The sequence below is a fragment of the Oncorhynchus gorbuscha genome, linkage group LG06 (assembly GCF_021184085.1).
Source record: "Oncorhynchus gorbuscha isolate QuinsamMale2020 ecotype Even-year linkage group LG06, OgorEven_v1.0, whole genome shotgun sequence".
In the NCBI taxonomy this organism is placed as follows: Eukaryota; Metazoa; Chordata; class Actinopteri; order Salmoniformes; family Salmonidae; genus Oncorhynchus; species Oncorhynchus gorbuscha.
The window spans coordinates 303,715-325,283 of NC_060178.1; the positions used below are offsets into that span (position 1 = coordinate 303,715).

Sequence of the window (21,569 nt, forward strand, 5' to 3'; positions counted from 1 at the left end):
CCACGTGTAACTCTGTGTTATTGACTGTACGTTTGTTTGTCCCACGTGTAACTCTGTGTTATTGACTGTACTTTGGTTTGTCCCACGTGTAACTCTGTGTTATTGACTGTACTTTGGTTTGTCCCACGTGTAACTCTGTGTTATTGACTGTACTTTGGTTTGTCCCACGTGCAACTCTGTGTTATTGACTGTACGTTTGTTTGTCCCACGTGTAACTCTGTGTTATTGACTGTACTTTGGTTTGTCCCACGTGTAACTCTGTGTTATTGACTGTACGTTTGTTTGTCCCACGTGTAACTCTGTGTTATTGACTGTACTTTGGTTTGTCCCACGTGTAACTCTGTGTTATTGACTGTACGTTTGTTTGTCCCACGTGTAACTCTGTGTTATTGACTGTACTTTGGTTTGTCCCACGTGCAACTCTGTGTTATTGACTGTACTTTGGTTTGTCCCACGTGTAACTCTGTGTTATTGACTGTACGTTTGTTTGTCCCACGTGTAACTCTGTGTTATTGACTGTACGTTTGTTTGTCCCACGTGTAACTCTGTGTTATTGACTGTACTTTGGTTTGTCCCACGTGTAACTCTGTGTTATTGACTGTACGTTTGTTTGTCCCACGTGTAACTCTGTGTTATTGACGTTTGTTTGTCCCACGTGTAACTGTGTTATTGACTTACGTTTGTTTGTCCCACGTGTAACTCTGTGTTATTGACTGTACGTTTGTTTGTCCCACGTGTAACTCTGTGTTATTGACTGTACGTTTGTTTGTCCCACGTGTAACTCTGTGTTATTGACTGTACGTTTGTTTGTCCCACGTGTAACTCTGTGTTATTGACTGTACGTTTGTTTGTCCCACGTGTAACTGTGTTATTGACTGTACGTTTGTTTGTCCCACGTGTAACTCTGTGTTATTGACTGTACGTTTGTTTGTCCCACGTGTAACTCTGTGTTATTGACTGTACGTTTGTTTGTCCCACGTGTAACTCTGTGTTATTGACTGTACGTTTGTTTGTCCCACGTGTAACTCTGTGTTATTGACTGTACGTTTGTTTGTCCCACGTGTAACTCTGTATTATTGACTGTATTTTGGTTTGTCCCACGTGTAACTCTGTGTTATTGACTGTACTTTGGTTTGTCCCACGTGTAACTCTGTTTTTTTTGTCGCACTGCTTTGCTTTACCTTGACCAGGTCGCAGTTGTAAATGAGAACTTGTTCTCAACTGGCCTACTTGGTTAAATAAAGGTAAAATAAAAATAAATAAAACACGGTGAGTGAACTGACAAGGTGACTGAATGAGACCAAGGGGTAAAAAGTTAATCTTGTGGAATTTTCTCTGATCTGAGAAAGTTGTAATATCAGTATAACATGCTATGAAAAATTATGGGCATGGTGTCCTTTCACCCTGGAAACGGTTTAGGTTGAGGAAGTGGGTCACAACAGTGCGTCAGGACTGTTTAGATGAATAGTTCATTTCTGGCACTGGGGCCTTTTGAGCTTTGCTATTGGTCTCTTTCTTTTCTGGCTTTTCTCCCACCTCTTATGGAGACTGTTTGGGTAGGCTCTCTCAATATAAGTGGCTCCAGAGATGCGGAAAAGAGGAGTGTGTTGGGTGAATATGTAAAACCAAAAAAAGTACAGGTGTTTTTTCTGCAGGAGATACATAGTGATGTGATGAATGAAGTCGATCGAGGGCTCTGGTGGAAAGGGGCAAGTGTGTTGAGCCATGGGACAGTACACGGGTGGCAGTCTTTTTTTTGTACCGGGTCTGTAAAAATTTGCTCCTCAAAGGAGGTGTGTAGGGTTACTTGTTGTAAAAGCTGAAATTAACAACATGGGTTTTGTCTTTATAAATGTGTATGCGCCTAACACAGGGAGAGAGAGGGGGTTTCTATTTGGGTGTCTTAGACAGGAACTCTCACAGGTAGTGCCTGAGGAGACGCTGGTGGTCAGCGGGGACTGGAACTGTACAATGGATTTTACGAAAGACAGAAATGGGGCAGAGCCTCATTCAGGTTGAGTGGAGTGTTAAGAGACATCATTAATCAGTTTGAACTAGTGGATGTTTGGAGAACTAAACATCCTGACACAAGACAGTGTACATGGGTGAAGGTTTTTGGGGCTAGGGGGAGTGCATCCCGACTTGATCATTTTTACATGTCCAGAAATCAGAGCAATAGGCTGTTGGGCGCTACCATTCTCCCGGTGGGTTTTTTGGGTCACCACATAAGCACATAGGCTGTCTATTTCACCAGGGCCTCGGCATGCATCCTATTGGAAGTTTAATGTAATGCTCTTAGAAGATGCTACTTTTTTCTCAGGTTTCCAGATTCTTTGGGAAAGGTGAGGGCAGCAAAGAGAGGAGTATGAGTCTCTTAGTCAATGGTGGGATATGGTGAAAGTCCAAATTTGGCTTTTCTGTCAACAGCATACAGCTCTCTTATCCTCAGAGGCTAGGAGTGTATTAGGGGAACTCGAGCATAGTATTAGTGAGATGGAGGTAGAGATGGTGGGGCAAGGCAATGAGATCGGTTCAGTCGGCCACCCTGCAGAGGCAACTGATGGTAGCGGCCTTATTAAGGCTGGGTGACCTGTGACTGCTGGGAGAGGAGGGGTGGAAAACCCCGGAAGTCCTGGCACAACAAACAGAAATAACGTCTCTTAGGCTGCTGGAGAAAGTCCTGGAGGAAGTCCAGGAGGCACTGTCTGAGCCGGTAAGGGGGTGTTTGAGCAGCCAAAGGGGGAGGTGCCGCCAATGTTTCCGCCACTGCAGGTGACTGCAGAGACTGGGGACTGGCAAGGGAGTCTGGAGGACTTTTTAGATTTTAACACTGGGGGTGGGAGGTAAAGCCCTCTATAACCATTAAGGTAAGCAACATTAGGAGCCTAACTTGAGTAAAGGCACATCAGTGGCAGGGGTATGTGAGGCGGCGAGAATGGTGGGTTTGAGATGGAGGGGGCTCTACAAACCCCCAGTACCAAAGAGGTCAGGGGACCTTCAGTGGATGGTTTTACATGGAGTCCTGGCCACTATCAGGTGGTTGGCACAGGTTGAACCGGGAGTCGGGCAGGGGTGATCTTTCTGTGTTATGAGAAAAACTGATGAATGTGTTTCCTGTGTTTGCCAGGATAATGCCATTAATGTCTCTGTTGAGATGTCTGTGTGAGAGGTTGGGGTGGTTTTTACTGTTTGTGATGTTTATAATGGGGTACAGGTATTCAAATAAGGAGAATGCCATACAGTGGGGCAAAAAAGTATTTAGTCAGCCACCAATTATTAAGTTCTCCCACTTAAAAATATGAGAGAGGCTTGTAATTTTCATAATAGGTACACTTCAACTATGACAGACAAAATGAGAAAAAAAAATCCAGAAAATCACATTTGTAGGATTTTTAATGAATTTATTTACAAATTATGGTGGAAAATAAGTATTTGGTCAATAAAAAAAGTATATACTTTGTTATATACCCTTTGTTGGCAATGACAGAGGTCAAACATTTTTTGTAAGTCTTCACAAGGTTTTCACACACTGTTGCTGGTATTTTGGCCCATTCCTCCATGCAGATCTCCTCTAGAGCAGTGATGTTTTGGGACTGTTGCTGGGAAACACGGACTTTCAACTCCCTCCAAAGATTTTCTATGGGGTTGAGATCTGGAGACTGGCTAGGCCACTCCAGGACCTTGAAGTGCTTCTTACGAAGCCACTCCTTCGTTGCCCGGGCGGTGTGTTTGGGATCATTGTCATGCTGAAAGACCCAGCCACGTTTCATCTTCAATGCCCTTGCTGATGGAAGGAGGTTTTCACTCAAAATCTCACGATACATGGCCCCATTCATTCTTTCCTTTACACGGTTCTGCCCACACATTTTCTATAGGATTGAGGTCAGGGCTTTGTGATGTCCACTCCAATACCTTGACTTTGTTGTCCTTAAGCCATTTTGCCACAACTTTGGAAGTATGCTTGGGGTCATTGTCCATTTGGAAGACTAATTTGCAACCAAACTTTAACTTCCTGACTGATGTTTTGAGATATTGCTTCAATATAGCCACATAATTTCCCTGCATCATGATGCCATCTAGTTTGTGAAGTGCACCAGTCCCTCCTGCAGCAAAGCACCCCCACAACATGATGCTGTCACCCTAGTGCTTCACGGTTGGGATGGTGTTCTTCGGCTTACAAGGCTCCCCCCTTTTTCCTCCAAACATAACGATGGTCATTATGGCCAAACAGTTCTATTTTTGTTTCATCAGACCAGAGGACATTTCTCCAAAAAGTAAGATCTTTGTCCTCATGTGCAGTTGCAAACCGTAGTCTGGCTTTTTTATGGTGGTTTTGGAGCAGTGGCTTCTTCCTTGTTGAGCGGCCTTTCAGGTTATGTCGATATAGGACTTGTTTTACTGTGGATAAAGATACTTTTGTACCCGTTTCCTCCAGCATCTTCACAAGGTCCTTTGCTGTTGTTATGGGATTGATTTGCACTTTTCGCACCAAAGTATGTTCATCTCTAGGAGACAGAACGCGTCTTCTTCCTGAGCGGTAATGACGGCTGCGTGGTCCCATGGTGTTTATACTTCCGTACTATTGTTTGTACAGATGAACATGGTACCATCAGGTGTTTGGAAATTGCTCCCAAGGATGAACCAGACTTGTGGAGGTCTACAACGTTTTTTCTGATGTCTTGGCTGATTTCTTTTGATTTTCCCATGATGTCAAGCAGAGAGGCACGGAGTTTGAAAGTAGGCCTTGAAATACATCCACAGTTACACCTCCAATTGACTCAAATGATGTCAATTAGCCAATCAGAAGCTTCTAATGCCATGGCATCGTTTTCTGGAATTTCCCAAGCTGTTTAAAGGCACAGTCAACTTAGTGTATGTAAACTTCTGAACCACTGGAATTGTGATACAGTGAAATAATGTCTGTAAACAATTGTTGGAAAAAGTACTTGTGTCATGCACAAACTAGATGTCCTAACTGACATGAGATGTCCTCACTTGTGGAGTGGTTGAAAAACAAGTTTTAATGACTCCAACCTTAGTGTATGTAAACTTCCGACTTCAACTGTATATATATATATATATAAAATGTTTTTTTGGGGTGGGGGGGTGTTTCATTAAAGAAAGACAAGTCAAGTCTCTCTGGGATTTATTGGCATGGATAAACGAAAGTGAAATAAACAAAACATGTCACATTACACAAGTTTCCAAAAGGCATTTCAAATGTTATATTATGTTTATATACAGTGTGTTATGCAAGTGAATGAGGACCCAAAAGAGACTTGGCGAAAACAGAGTCTTTAATCCAGTTAAGGAAATATGCAATACTCCTAGACAATTCGGAGCGGTAAATAAAGCATAAAAAAAACAATTCCACTCGTAATCACGAGAACAGACTGGAGACTCGATCATAAACTGCAGGTTGCCTCGGGAAGGCACTTGACCGAAGTGGACTCAGACACCTGCTCACCACGCAGCATCTGAGGGAAACACGACACGACAGGGCGATACAAAGACACAGCACGGTGAACAATATACAAGGATCCGACAGGACAGAAACGGAAAACAAGGGGAGAAATAGGGACTCTAATCAGGGGAAAAGATAGGGAACAGGTGTGGGAAGACTAAATGATTGATTAGGGGAATAGGAACAGCTGGGAGCAGGAACGGAACGATAGAGAGAAGAGAGAGGGAGGGAGAGAGAAAAAGGGGAACGAACCTAAAAAGACCAGCAGGGGGAAAACGAACAGAAGGAAAAGCAAAATGACAAGACAATATAAGACAAAACATGACAGTACCCCCCCACTCACCGAGCGCCTCCTGGCGCACTCGAGGAGGAATCCTGGCGGCAACGGAGGAAATCATCAATCAGTGAACGGTCCAGCACGTCCCGAGACGGAACCCAACTCCTCTCCTCAGGACCGTAACCCTCCCAATCCACTAAGTATTGGTGACCCCGTCCCCGAGAACGCATGTCCATGATCCTACGTACCTTGTAAATAGGTGCGCTCTCGACAAGGACGGGAGGGGGAGGGAAGACGAACGGGGGTGCGAAGAAAGGGCTTGACACAGGAGACATGGAAGACAGGATGGACGCGACGAAGATGTCGCGGAAGAAGCAGTCGCACAGCGACAGGATTGACGACCTGGGAGACACGGAACGGACCAATGAACCGCGGAGTCAACTTACGAGAAGCTGTCGTAAGAGGAAGGTTGCGAGTGGAAAGCCACACTCTCTGGCCGCAACAATACCTTGGACTCTTAATCCTACGTTTATTGGCGGCTCTCACAGTCTGTGCCCTGTAACGGCAAAGTGCAGACCTCACCCTCCTCCAGGTGCGCTCACAACGTTGGACAAACGCTTGAGCGGAGGGAACGCTGGACTCGGCAAGCTGGGATGAGAACAGAGGAGGCTGGTAACCCAGACTACTCTGAAACGGAGATAACCCGGTAGCAGACGAAGGAAGCGAGTTGTGAGCGTATTCTGCCCAGGGGAGCTGTTCTGCCCAAGACGCAGGGTTTCTGAAAGAAAGGCTGCGTAGTATGCGACCAATCGTCTGATTGGCCCTCTCTGCTTGACCGTTAGACTGGGGATGAAACCCGGAAGAGAGACTGACGGACGCACCAATCAAACGACAGAACTCCCTCCAAAACTGTGACGTGAATTGCGGGCCTCTGTCTGAAACGGCGTCTAACGGGAGGCCATGAATTCTGAACACATTCTCGATGATGATTTGTGCCGTCTCCTTAGCGGAAGGAAGCTTAGCGAGGGGAATGAAATGTGCCGCCTTAGAGAACCTATCGACAACCGTAAGAATCACAGTCTTCCCCGCAGACAAAGGCAGACCGGTAATGAAGTCTAGGGCGATGTGAGACCATGGTCGAGAAGGAATGGGGAGCGGTCTGAGACGACCGGCAGGAGGAGAGTTACCTGACTTAGTCTGCGCGCAGTCCGAACAAGCAGCCACGAAACGGCGCGTGTCACGCTCCTGAGTCGGCCACCAAAAGCGCTGGCGAATAGAAGCAAGAGTGCCTCGAACACCGGGATGACCAGCTAACTTGGCAGAGTGAGCCCACTGAAGAACAGCCAGACGAGTGGAAACAGGAACGAAAAGAAGGTTACTAGGACAAGCGTGCGGCGATGCAGTGTGCGTGAGTGCTTGCTTAACCTGTCTTTCAATTCCCCAGACTGTCAACCCGACAACACGCCCATAAGGAAGAATCCCCTCGGGATCAGTAGAAGCTACAGAAGAACTAAAAAGACAGGATAAGGCATCAGGCTTGGTGTTCTTGCTACCCGGACGGTAAGAAATCACAAACTCGAAACGAGCGAAAAACAACGCCCAACGAGCTTGACGAGCATTAAGTCGTTTGGCAGAACGGATGTACTCAAGGTTCTTATGGTCTGTCCAAACGACAAAAGGAACGGTCGCCCCCTCCAACCACTGTCGCCATTCGCCTAGGGCTAAGCGGATGGCGAGCAGTTCGCGGTTACCCACATCATAGTTGCGTTCAGATGGCGACAGGCGATGAGAAAAATAAGCGCAAGGATGAACCTTATCGTCAGACTGGAAGCGCTGGGATAGAATGGCTCCCACGCCTACCTCTGAAGCGTCAACCTCGACAATGAATTGTCTAGTGACGTCAGGAGTAACGAGGATAGGAGCGGACGTAAAACGTTCTTTTAGAAGATCAAAAGCTCCCTGGGCGGAACCGGACCACTTGAAACACGTCTTGACAGAAGTAAGAGCTGTGAGAGGGGCAGCAACTTGACCGAAATTACGAATGAAACGCCGATAGAAATTAGCGAAACCTAGAAAGCGCTGCAACTCGACACGTGACCTTGGAACGGGCCACTCACTGACAGCTTGGACCTTAGCGGAATCCATCTGAATGCCTTCAGCGGAAATAACGGAACCGAGAAAAGTAACGGAGGAGACATGAAAAGAGCACTTCTCAGCCTTCACATAGAGACAATTCTCTAAAAGGCGCTGGAGAACACGTCAAACGTGCTGAACATGAATCTCGAGTGACGGTGAAAAAAATCAGGATATCGTCAAGGTAGACAAAAACAAAGATGTTCAGCATGTCTCTCAGAACATCATTAACTAATGCCTGAAAAACAGCTGGCGCATTGGCGAGACCAAACGGCAGAACCCGGTACTCAAAATGCCCTAACGGAGTGTTAAACGCCGTTTTCCACTCGTCCCCCTCTCTGATGCGCACGAGATGGTAAGCGTTACGAAGGTCCAACTTAGTAAAGCACCTGGCTCCCTGCAGAATCTCGAAGGCTGATGACATAAGGGGAAGCGGATAACGATTCTTAACCGTTATGTCATTCAGCCCTCGATAATCCACGCAGGGGCGCAGAGTACCGTCCTTTTTCTTAACAAAAAAAAAAACCCCGCCCCGGCCGGAGAGGAAGAAGGCACTATGGTACCGGCGTCAAGAGACACAGACAAATAATCCTCGAGAGCCTTACGTTCGGGAGCCGACAGAGAGTATAGTCTACCCCGAGGAGGAGTGGTCCCCGGAAGGAGATCAATACTACAATCATACGACCGGTGAGGAGGAAGGGAGTTGGCTCGGGACCGACTGAAGACCGTGCGCAGATCATGATATTCCTCCGGCACTCCTGTCAAATCGCCAGGTTCCTCCTGGGAAGTGGGGACAGAAGAAATGGGAGGGATGGCAGACATTAAACACTTCACATGACAAGAAACGTTCCAGGATAGGATAGAATTACTAGACCAATTAATAGAAGGATTATGACATACTAGCCAGGGATGACCCAAAACAACAGGTGTAAAAGGTGAACGAAAAATCAAAAAAGAAATAGTCTCACTGTGGTTACCAGATACTGTGAGGGTTAAAGGTAGTGTCTCAAATCTGATACTGGGAAGATGACTACCATCTAAGGCGAACATGGGCGTAGGCTTGTCTAACTGTCTGAAAGGAATGTCATGTTTCCGAGCCCATGCTTCGTCCATGAAACAACCCTCAGCCCCAGAGTCTATCAAGGCACTGCATGTAGCACCCGAACCGGTCCAGCGTAGATGGACCGACATAGTAGTACAGGATCTAGATGGAGAGACCTGAGTAGTAGCGCTTACCAGTAGCCCTCCACTTACTGATGAGCTCTGGCTTTTACTGGACATGAATTGACAAAATGTCCATCAAGTCCACAATAGAGGCACAGGCGGTTGGTGATCCTCCGTTCCCTCTCCTTAGTCGAGATGCGAATACCTCCCAGCTGCATGGGCTCAGTCTCTGAGCCAGAGGAGGGAGATGGTTGCAATGCGGAGCAGGGAAACACCGTTGACGCGAGCTCTCTTCCACGAGCTTGGTGACGAAGATCTCTAGTGGTCCTTCTGTAGCTCAGTTGGTAGAGCATGGCGCTTGTAACGCCAGGGTAGTGGGTTCGATTCCCGGGACCACCCATACGTAGAATGTATGCACACATGACTGTAAGTCGCTTTGGATAAAAGCGTCCGCTAAATGGCATATATTATTATATTATTATATTATATTATTATATTATTATATCATTATTATTATTATATTATTATTATTATTATTATATTACCCGTCGTTCTATGCGGATGGCGAGAGCAATCAAAGAGTCCACACTGGAAGGAACCTCCCGGGAGAGAATCTCATCCTTAACCACTGCGTGGAGTCCATCCAGAAAACGAGCGAGCAGCGCCGGCTCGTTCCAGTCACTAGAGGCAGCAAGAGTGCGAAACTCTATAGAGTAATCCGTTATGGATCGATCACCTTGGCATAGGGAAGCCAGGGCCCTAGAAGCCTCCCTACCAAAAACTGAACGGTCAAAAACCCGAATCATCTCCTCTTTAAAGTTCTGGTAATTGTTAGAACAATCAGCCCTTGCCTCCCAGATAGCTGTGCCCCACTCTCGAGCCCGGCCAGTAAGGAGTGAAATGACGTAAGCAACCCGAGCTCTCTCTCTAGAGTATGTGTTGGGTTGGAGAGAGAACACAATATCACACTGGGTGAGAAAGGAGCGGCACTCCGTGGGCTGCCCGGAGTAGCAAGGTGGGTTATTAACCCTAGGTTCCGGAGGCTCGGCAGACCAGGAAGTAACAGGTGGCACGAGACGAAGACTCTGGAACTGTCCAGAGAGGTCGGAAACCTGAGCGGCCAGGTTCTCCATGGCATGACGAGCAGCAGACAATTCCTGCTCGTGTCTGCCGAGCATGGCTCCTTGGATCTCGACGGCAGTGTTACGAGCGTCTGTATTCGCTGTTATGCAAGTGAATGAGGACCCAAAAGCGACTTGGCGAAAACAGAGTCTTTAATCCAGTTAAGGAAATATGCAATACTCCTAGACAATTCGGAGCGGTAAATAAAGCATAAAAAAACAATTCCACTCATAATCACGAGAACAGACTGGAGACTCGATCATAAACTGCAGGTTGCCTCGGGAAGGCACTTGACCGAAGCGGACTAAGACACCTGCTCACCACGCAGCATCTGAGGGAAACACGACACGACAGGGCGATACAAAGACACAGCACGGTGAACAATATACAAGGATCCGACAGGACAGAAACGGAAAACAAGGGGAGAAATAGGGACTCTAATCAGGGGAAAAGATAGGGAACAGGTGTGGGAAGACTAAATGATTGATTAGGGGAATAGGAACAGCTGGGAGCAGGAACGGAACGATAGAGAGAAGAGAGAGAGGGAGGGAGAGAGAAAAAGGGGAACGAACCTAAAAAGACCAGCAGGGGGAAAACGAACAGAAGGAAAAGCAAAATGACAAGACAATATAAGACAAAACATGACACAGTGCTGTAAGGATGTGCAAAACGTTAAAGGACAAGAGGGAAAATCTGTCTCTAATATGGTTAGGAAGTGCAGCTCAGTTTCCACCTCGTTTTGTGGGTAGTGAGCACATAGCCTGTCTTCTCTTGAGAGCCAGGGCTGCCTACTTTCTCAAAAGCAAGGCTATGCTCACTGAGTCTGTACATAGTCAAAGCTCTCCTTAAATTTGGGTCAGTCACAGTGGTCAGGTATTCTGCCACTGTCTACACTCTGTTTAGGGCCAAATAGCACTCTAGTTCTCAGTTTTTCCGTTATTTATTTCCAATGTGTCAAGTAATTATCTTTTTCTCATGATTTGGTTTGGTCTAATTGTGTTGCTGTCCTGGGGCTCTGTGGGTCTGTTTGTGAACAGAGCCCCAGGACCAGTTTGCTTAGGGGACTCTTCTCCAGGTTCATCTCTCTGTAGGTGATGGCTTTGTTATGGAAGGTTTGGGAATCGCTTCCTTTTAGTTGGTTGTAGAATTTAATGTCTCTTTTCTGGATTTTGATAATTAGCGGGTATCGGCCTAATTCTGCTCTGCATGCATTATTTGGTGTTTTAAGTTGTAAACAGATGATATTTTTCCAGAATTCTGCATGCAGTGCAGTGTTTTTCACATTTTGTGAATTCTTGGTTGGTGAGCGTACCCCAGACCTCAAAACCATAAAGGTCAAGTGTTTTTAGCCAGATCCTAAATAGCATGTCGAATTTTATGTTTTGAGTTGTAGCGATGAGACAAGATAGTAGCTACTAACAATTGGATACCACGAAATTGGGGAGAAAAAGGGGGTAAAATTCACACAAAAAAAAGAAAATATTTTTTTAACCTTTTGAAACTAGGTAAGAGTAACAAATAATTAAAGAGCAACAGAAAAAGAACAATAGAGGGACTATATACAGGGGGTAACGGTACAGAGTCAATGTGTGGGGGCACCGGTGTCGAGGTAATTGACGTAATAGGTACATGTAGGTAGAGTTATTAAAGTGACTATGCATAGATAATAACAGAGTGCAGCAGAGTAAAAGGGGGGGCAATGCAAATAGTCTGGGTAGCCATTTGATTAGATGTTCTGGAGTCTTATGGCTTGGGGGTAGAAGCTGTTTAGAAGCCTCTTGAACCTAGACTTGGCGCACCGGTACTGCTTGCCATGCGGTAGCAGAGAGAACAGTCTGTGACTAGGGTGGCACCGCCTGGTGTAGAGGTCCTGGATGGCAGGGAGTTTGACCCCAGTGATGTACTGGGCCGTTCGCACTACCCTCTGTAGTGCCTTGCGGTCGGAGGCCAAGCAGTTGACATACCAGGCAGTGATGCATCCAGTCAGGATGCTCTCGATGGTGCAGCTTCAGAACCTTTTTGAGGATCTGAGGACACATGCCAAATCTTTTCAGTCTCCTGAGGGGGAAAAGGTTTTGTCGTGCCCTCTTCACGACTGTCTTGATGTGCTTGGACCATTTTAGTTTGTTGGCGATGTGGAATCCAAGGAAATTGAAGCTCTCAAACTGCTCCGCTGCAGCCCCGTCGATGAGAATGGGGGAGTGCTTGGATTTATTTTTCCTGTAGTCCACAATCATCTCCTTTGTCTAGATCATGTTAAGGGAGAGGTTGTTGTCCTGACACCACACGGTCAAATTTAATGATGGTGTTGGAGTCGTGCCTTGCCGTGCAGTCATGAGGGAACAGGGAGTACAGGAGGGGACCCTGAAAGGCCCCCGTGTTAAGGATCAGCATTGTTACCTACCCATACCACCTGGGGGCGGCCCGTCAGGAAGTCCAGGATCCAGTTGCAGAGTGAGGTGTTTAATCCTTAGCTTATTGATGAGCTTCGAGGGCACTATGGTGTTGAATGCTGAGCTGTAGTCAATGAATAGCATTATGACATAGGTGTTCCTTTTGTCCAGGTGGGAACGGGCAGTGTAGAGTGCAATAGAGATTGTATCATCTGTGGATCTGTTGGGGCGGTATGCAAATTAAGTGGGTCTAGGGTTTCTGGGCTAATGGTGTTGATGTGAGCCATGACCAGTCTATCAAAAGCACTTCATGGCTACAGACTTGAGAGTTACGGGTCGGTAGTCATTTAGGCAGATTACCTTAGTGTTCTTGGGCACAGGCACTATGGTTGGTCTACTTGAAACATGTTGGTATTACAGACTCGGACAGGGAAAGGTTGAAATGTCAGTGAAGACACTTGCCAGTTGGTCAGCACATGCTTGCAGTACACGTCCTTGTAATCCATCTGGCCCTACAGCCTTGTGAATGTTGACCTGTTTAAAGGTCTTACTCAAATCGGCTGACGAGAGCGTGATCACACAGTCGTCTGGAACAGCTGGTGCTCTAATGAATGTTTCAGTGTTATTTGCCTCGAAGTGAGCATAGATGTAGTTTAGCTCGTCTGGTAGGCTTGTGTAATGGGGCCCTTTGTATGCTGTAATGGTTTGCAAGCCCTGCCACTTCCGACGAGCATCAGAGCCGGTGTAGTACGATTCGATCTTTGTCCTGTATTAATACTTTGCCTGTTTGATGGTTCATCGGAGGGCATATCAGTTTTTCTTATAAGCTTCAGGATTAGAGTCCCGCTCCTTGAAAGCGACAGCTCTAGCCTTTAGTTCAGTGTGGATGTTGCCTGTAATCCATGGCTTCTGGTTGGGATATGGACGTACGGTCACTGTGGGGACGATGTCATTGATGCACTTATTGATGAAGCCAATGACTGATGTGGTGTACTCCTCAATGCCAACGGAGGAATCCTGGAACATATTCCAGTCTGTGCTAGCAAAACAGTCCTGTAGCGTAGCATAGCATCTGCTTCATCTGATCACTTTTTTTATTGATCTAGTCACTGGTGCTTCCTGCTTTAATTTTTGCTTGTAAGAAGGAATCAGGAGGATAGAATTATCGTCAGATTTGCCAAATGGAGGATGATTTGTATGCGTCTCTGTGTGTGGAGTATGGGTGGTCCAGAGTTATTTTTCCTCTGGTTGCACATTTAACATGCTGATAGAAATTTGGTAAAACTAATTTAATAAGTTTCCCTGCATTAAAGTCCCCGGCTACTAGGAGAGCTGCCTTGGTGAGTGTTTTCTTGTATTCGGCCATGTATTAGTGCCATCATCTGACTGTAGCGGTATGTAAACAGCTACGAATAATACAGAGGAAAACTCTCTTGGTAGGTATTGTGGTTGACAGATTTCTTGTATTCGGCCATGTATTAGTGCCATCATCTGACTGTAGCGGTATGTAAACAGCTACGAATAATACAGAGGAAAACTCTCTTGGTAGGTATTGTGGTTGACAGATTTTCATGAGATACTCTCCCTCTGGCGAGCAATAGACTTCCTTAGATATCGTGCACCAGCAGTTTTTTACAAAAATACATAGTCCGCTTGTCTTACCAGAGGCCGCTGTTGTATCCTGCCGGTCAGCTGTATGTTGATATTGTCGTTGTTCAGTCACTACTCCTGTGAAGCATAAGATGTTACAGTTTTTAATGTCCAGTCGATTTTATTCTCCAAGGACGTTTTCAGAATGGAGGGAAGTGGGGGTTTATTCAATCTCCTACGAATTCTCGGAAGGCAGCCCGCTCTTCGGCACCTCTTCCTCCACTTCACTCGGATCACGGGGATCCGGGCCTTTTCCTGAGGAAGCAGTATATCCTTCATCTCGAGCTCGTCAGAGTCGTGAAAGGGAAAAAAATTATTCTGCCAGTCAGTGGTGAGAAATCGCAGTCCTGATGTCTAGAAGTTATTTTCGGTCATAAGAGACAGTAGCGGCAACATTATGTACAAAAGAAGTTACAAACAACGCAAATAAACAAACAAATAACCCATTCGGCTGGGGGAACGTAAAACGTCTGCCTTGCCCCGGCACCAGCTTACATCTATCAGGTATCTCATCGTTATTAGGTACTGGTGTGTATAACTCTCTCTCTATCAGGTATGTCATCGTTATTAGCTACTGGTGTCTATAACTGTCTCTCTCTCTATCAGGTATCTCATCGTTATTAGCTACTGGTGTCTATAACTCTGTCTCTCTCTCTCTCTCTCTCTCTCAGGTATCTCATCGTTATTAGCTACTGGTGTCTATAACTCTGCCTTTCCTCCACACGATGTGAGTATGATTCCATCCCCGTGATAACATGGTGAAACGTTCAGAAGTTAAGGTCAGGGGGTTAGAGGTAACACTGTTCTGTCCTCAGGGGTCATTCACCAGGAAAGGAGGGCGGGATCAGAGGAACGACAGACAGGTGAGCTCATGTGATCGGTCAGCAGTGTCCTTTAGCATGTCTTATGATTCCAGAGAAGCAACATCTAGTTAACGCTGTGTGTGTGTGTGTGTGTGTGTGTGTGTGTGTGTGTGTGTGTGTGTGTGTGTGTGTGTGTGTGTGTGTGTGTGTGTGTGTGTGTGTGTGTGTGTGTGTGTGTGTGTGTGTGTGTGTGTGTGTGTGTGTGTGTGTGTGTGTGTGTGTGTTTCAGCTCCTATATGAGGAGTGGGCCAACTATGGAGTGATGTTCAAATACCAGCCATTGGACCTAATCAGGTATCACCTAAAGTGTGTCTGTCTGGAACTAATCAGGTATAACCTAAAGTGTGTCTGTCTGGACCTAATCAGGTATAACCTAAAATGTATCTGTCTGCCTGTTTGACCTGTAATAAGAAGTACTATATTGACTCTGACCACTAACAGGAAGTATTTTGGGGAGGCGATTGGTCTGTACTTTGCCTGGATGGGAGTTTACACCCGGATGTTGGTCCCGCCCTCTCTACTGGGCCTTATAGTGTTCCTCTATGGTGTCCTCACTGTCAACACTAATGTGCCCAGGTACACATACACACCACACACAGTCCTTAGTCTCTCTCCCATGCTTTCTGTACATCAATGTGTCTCTCTTTGACTGATTGTTGAATCCTGCCCTTAGTTACTCTTCATAACAATTTTCCAATAACTTAAGTTACCACGATCATTACGTCAGTTACCACGATCATTATGTCAGTTACCACGATCATTACGTCAGTTACCACGATCATTACGTCAGTTACCACGATCATTACGTCAGTTACCACGATCATTATGTCAGTTACCACGATCACTACCTCAGTTACCACGATCACTACCTCAGTTACCACAATCATTACGTCAGTTACCACAATCACTACCTCAGTTACCACGATCACTACCTCAGTTACCACGATCACTACCTCAGTTACCACGATCACTACCTCAGTTACCACGATCACTACCTCAGTTACCACGATCACTACCTCAGTTACCACGATCACTACCTCAGTTACCACGATCACTACCTCAGTTACCACGATCACTACCTCAGTTACCACGATCACTACCTCAGTTACCACGATCACTACCTCAGTTACCACGATCACTACCTCAGTTACCACGATCACTACCTCAGTTACCACGATCACTACCTCAGTTACCACGATCACTACCTCAGTTACCACGATCACTACCTCAGTTACCACGATCACTACCTCAGTTACCACGATCACTACCTCAGTTACCACGATCACTACCTCAGTTACCACGATCACTACCTCAGTTACCACGATCACTACCTCAGTTACCACGATCACTACCTCAGTTACCACGATCACTACCTCAGTTACCACGATCACTACCTCAGTTACCACGATCACTACCTCAGTTACCACGATCACTACCTCAGTTACCACGATCACTACCTCAGTTACCACGATCACTACCTCAGTTACCACGATCACTACCTCAGTTACCATAATCCATCATTACTTCAGGCTGTGTTTATGGTTTGTTCTCGTGTGTTTCAGTCAGGAGATGTGTGATGACAGTCTGAACTTCACGATGTGTCCACTGTGTGATGCGGTGTGTGACTACTGGAAGCTGAGTTCAGTCTGTTCGTTGACTCGAGCCTCTTACCTGTTTGACAACGGAGCTACAACCCTCTTCGCCATCTTCATGTCCCTCTGGGGTATCAACATATATATAACTACTTTCCCTGCCCATACCTACACCACTATTGCTCCTACCTACTGCCCTACCTACCCCTTACTGGGCCACCGTACTACCCCTATCTACCCCATACTGCTCATAATTACCCCATATTGCCTATAACCACCGCATACTGCCCCCTACTACCCCTATCTACCCCATACTGCTCATAACTACCCCATATTGCCCCTAACTACCCCATATTGCCCCCTACTACCCCATACTGCCCCTTACTACCTCCTACTACAACTACCTACAACCCTACTGTCCTTACCTAACCCATACAGCTGCTACCTAAACTCTAATGTTTACACCTATCCCCTACTGCCCCTAAATAGCCATTACTGCCCCTAAATATGCCCTACTGCCCCGACCTACCCCCTACTGCCCCTAACTATCCCATGCTGCCCCTGAATCCCCCTACTACAACTACCTAACCCCTAATGACCCTAACTACCCCATACTGCTCATAACTACCCCCTACTGCTCATAACTACCCCCTACTGCCCCTACCTACCCCCTACTGCCCCTACCTACCCCCTACTGCCCCTACCTACCCCATAATGGCCCTAACCACCCCATTCTACAACTACCTACCCCTTCAGCCCCTACTTACCCCCTTCTGCTCCTACCTGCCCCTAACTGACCCCTAACTGCCCCTAACTACCCCCTTACTGCCACTACCCAATCCCTACTACAACTACCTACAACTCTACAGTCCTTACCTAACGCCTACCGCTGAAACCTAACCCTTAATGACCCTACCTACCCCTACTGCCCCTAACTGACACCCTACTGCTCCCTAACTGACACCCTACTGCCCCTAACTGACACCCTACTGCCCCCTAACTGACACCCTACTGCCCCTAACTGACACCCTACTGACACCCTACTGCCCCCTAACTGACACCCTACTGCCCCCTAACTGACACCCTACTGCCCCTAACTGACACCCTACTGCCCCCTAACTGACACCCTACTGCCCCCTAACTGACACCCTACTGCCCCCTAACTGACACCCTACTGCCCCCTAACTGACACCCTACTGCCCCTAACTGACACCCTACTGCCCCTAACTGACACCCTACTGCCCCCTAACTGACACCCTACTGCCCCCTAACTGACACCCTACTGCCCCCTAACTGACACCCTACTGCCCCCTAACTGACACCCTACTGCCCCTAACTGACACCCTACTGCCCCTAACTGACACACTACTGCCCCCTACTGCCCCCTAACTGACACCCTACTGCCCCCTAACTGACACCCTACTGCCCCCTAACTGACACCCTACTGCCCCCTAACTGACACCCTACTGCCCCTAACTGACACCCTACTGCCCCCTAACTGACACCCTACTGCCCCCTAACTGACACCCTACTGCCCCCTAATTGACACCCCACTGCCCCTAATTGACACCCCACTGCCCCCTAATTGACACCCTACTGCCCCCTAACTGACACCCTACTGCCCCCTAACTGACACCCTACTGCCCCCTAACTGACACCCTACTGCCCCCTAACTGACACCCCACTGCCCCCTAACTGACACCCCACTGCCCCCTAACTGACACCCCACTGCCCCCTAACTGACACCCTACTGCCCCCTAACTGACACCCCACTGCCCCTAACTGACACCCCACTTCCCCCTAACTGACACCCGACTGCCCCCTAACTGACACCCGACTGCCCCCTAACTGACACTCTACTGCCCCCAACTAACCCCTACTGCCCCCTAACTACAACTACATATAACCCTACGGTCCTTACCTGACCCCATACTGCCCCTACCTACCCACGTACTGCCCCTACCTGTCCCCTACTGCCTCTACCTACCCCCTACTGCCCCTACCTACCCCCTACAGCCCCTACCTACCCCTTCTGACTCTACCTACCTCGTACTGCCCCTACATATCTTTACTGTCCCTACTGCCCCCCCTACTGCCTCTACCTGTCCCCTACTTCCCCTACCTACCCACCACTTTCCCTACCTACCCACATACTGCCCCTACTGCCCTTGCCTACCCACGTACTTCCCCTACCTGTCCCATACTGCCCCTACCCATCCCATACTGCCCCTACCCGTCCCATACTGCCCCTACCTACCCACATACTGCCCCTACCCATCCCATACTGCCCCTACCTACCCACATACTGCCCCTACCCATCCCATACTGCCCCTACCTACCCACATACTGCCCCTACCTGTCCCACACTACCTCTACCTGTCCCATACTGCCCCTACCTGTCCCATACTGCCCCTACCTGTCCCATACTGCCCCTACCTGTCCCATACTGCCCCTACCTGTCCCATACTGCCCCTACCTGTCCCATACTGCCCCTACCTACCCCCTACCTCAACTATCTATCCCTCTTACTCCCCATACATACCCCCTTACTGCACCTACATATCCACTACTAAGTTGACTGTGCTTTTAAATTATGTCATGGCTTTAGAAGCTACTGATATGCTAATTGACATAATTTGAGTCAATTGGAGGAGTACCTGTGGATGTATTTCAAGGCCTACCTTCAAACTCAGTGCCTCTCTACTTGACATCATGGGACAATAAACATAAATCAGCCTAGAACTCATAAACAAATTGTAGACCACAAGTCTGGTTCATCCTTGGGAGCGATTTCCAAACGCCTGAAGGTACCACGTTCATCTGTACAAACAATAGTACGCAAGCATAAACACCATGGGACCACACAGCCGTCATCCCGCTCAGGAAGGAGACGTGTTCTGTCTCCTAGAGATGGACATACTTTGGTGAGGAAAGTGCAAATCAATCCCAGAACAACAGCAAAGGACCTTGTGAAAATGCTGGAGGAAACAGTTACAAAGGTACATTTATCCACAGTAAAACAAGTCCTATATCAACATAACCTGAAAGGCCGCTCAGCAAGGAAGAAACCACTGCTCCAAAACCGCCATAAAAAAGCCAGACTACGGTGTTACGAATCCCTTTTGGTCCGACAGTCTAGGGGGGATGGTAATGAGACCCGTAACATAACTCATGCAAATTCTAATAGTGACAAAGTAAAAGTGTGAACGAAATAACCACGACAACTGAAATCTACCGTCAAACTCTAGGTTTATTTGTAAACACGCGGTAATGGGGGGGGGAGCAGGAAAAGGGGCTGAGCTGGACCCAAGGAAAGAAACAATAAGTATTAAAAAAACCTAAGCTAGACTAGCCTACTTTAACAACAGCTAACTAACTAACCAAAAATACAGTGGGTGGTCCGCCCAGTTCAAAGTTTACCTACGGGTAGTGTATGCCCATGGGCGACTTGTAGTGGGTTTGCCCGTAGAATGTATGCACACATGACTGTAAGTCGCTTTGGATAAAAGCGTCTGCTAAATGGCATATATTATTATTATTATTATTATTATTGTCTTGGTTTCCCCTTTTCCCACCAGCAAACAAACAAACACCATAACCAAAAACAATACTCACAGGTGAGGACACAGTGCTATGGAGGTGCTCAAACAAAAGAGAGGTTAATAGACAAAGAGAGAGTGAACCACAGAAACCTACAGACATGGCATTTACAGAGAGATTGAGCTCTAGAGCAAACAACTGATGGGGTTTTTAAACCAAGGGAAAGGAACTGTGATTGGGTAGGAAACAGGAAGAGGTGTGTCTTCTGATTGATGATTGGATTGGTGACTGATTGGGGAGTGATGATTTTCACCTGTAAGTGGAGAAGGAAAGAAAAGAACACAGGATACACACACACACACAGACACAGGATACCTGTATCCGTAACAACGGTTTGCAACTGGACATGAGGACAAAGATCTTACTTTTTGGAGAAATGTCCTCTGGTCTGATGAAACAAAAATGGAACTGTTTGGCCATAATGATCATCGTTATGTTTGGAGGAAAAACGGGGAGTCTTGCAAGCCGAAGAACACCATCCCAACCGTGAAGCACAGGGGTGGCAGCATCATGTTGTGGGGGTGCTCTGCAGCAGGAGGGACTTGTGCACCTCACAAAATAGATGGCATCAGGAGGTGGGGAAATTGTGGCTATATTGAAGCAACATCTCAAGACATCAGTCCGAAAGATAAAGCTTGGTCGCAAATGGGTCTTCCAAATGGACAATGACCTCAAGCATACTTCCAAAGTTGTGGCAAAATGGCTTAAGGACAACTAAGTCAAGGTATTGGAATGGAAATCACAAAGCCTTGACCTCAATCCTATAGAAAATGTGTGGGCAGAACTGAAAAAGCATGTGCAAGCAAGGAGGCCTACAAACCTGATTCAGTTACACCAGCTCTGTCAGGAGGAATGGGCCAAAATTCACCCAACTTATTGTGGGAAGCTTGTGGAAGGCTTCCCGAAATGTTTGACCCAATTGAAACATTTTTAAGGCAATGCTACAAAATAATAATTGAGTGTATGTAAACTTCTGACCCATTGGAAATGTGATGAAAGAAATAAAAGCTGAAATAAATCATTCTCTCAACTATTGTTCTGACATTTCACATTCCTAAAATAAAGTGGTGATCCTAACTGACCTAAGACAATACATTTTTACTAGGATTAAATGTCAGGAATTGTGAAAAACAGAGTTTAAATGTATTTGGCTAAGGTGTATGTAAACTTCAGCTTTCAACTGTATAATAATACTGCCCCTAACTATCCTCTTACTGCCATTAACTACCCCCTTAATTACCCCTACCACCCCTACCTGCCCCTAACTATCCTCTTACTGCCACTAACTACCCCCTTACTTTCCCCTACCAC

At 46.8% G+C, this 21,569-nt stretch overlaps 1 protein-coding gene across 1 annotated transcript in view; it reads left to right on the forward strand.

The window, feature by feature from the left end:
* Positions 1–21,569, forward strand: part of LOC124037353 (anoctamin-1-like) — a 186,788-nt gene that overhangs the window by 90,478 nt on the left and 74,741 nt on the right. Inside the window, exons 2-6 of the mRNA XM_046352058.1 lie at positions 14,875–14,930; positions 15,019–15,066; positions 15,296–15,360; positions 15,508–15,642; positions 16,629–16,789. Coding sequence (XP_046208014.1) covers positions 14,875–14,930; positions 15,019–15,066; positions 15,296–15,360; positions 15,508–15,642; positions 16,629–16,789 — 465 coding nt within the window. The remainder of the gene's footprint in view (positions 1–14,874; positions 14,931–15,018; positions 15,067–15,295; positions 15,361–15,507; positions 15,643–16,628; positions 16,790–21,569) is intronic.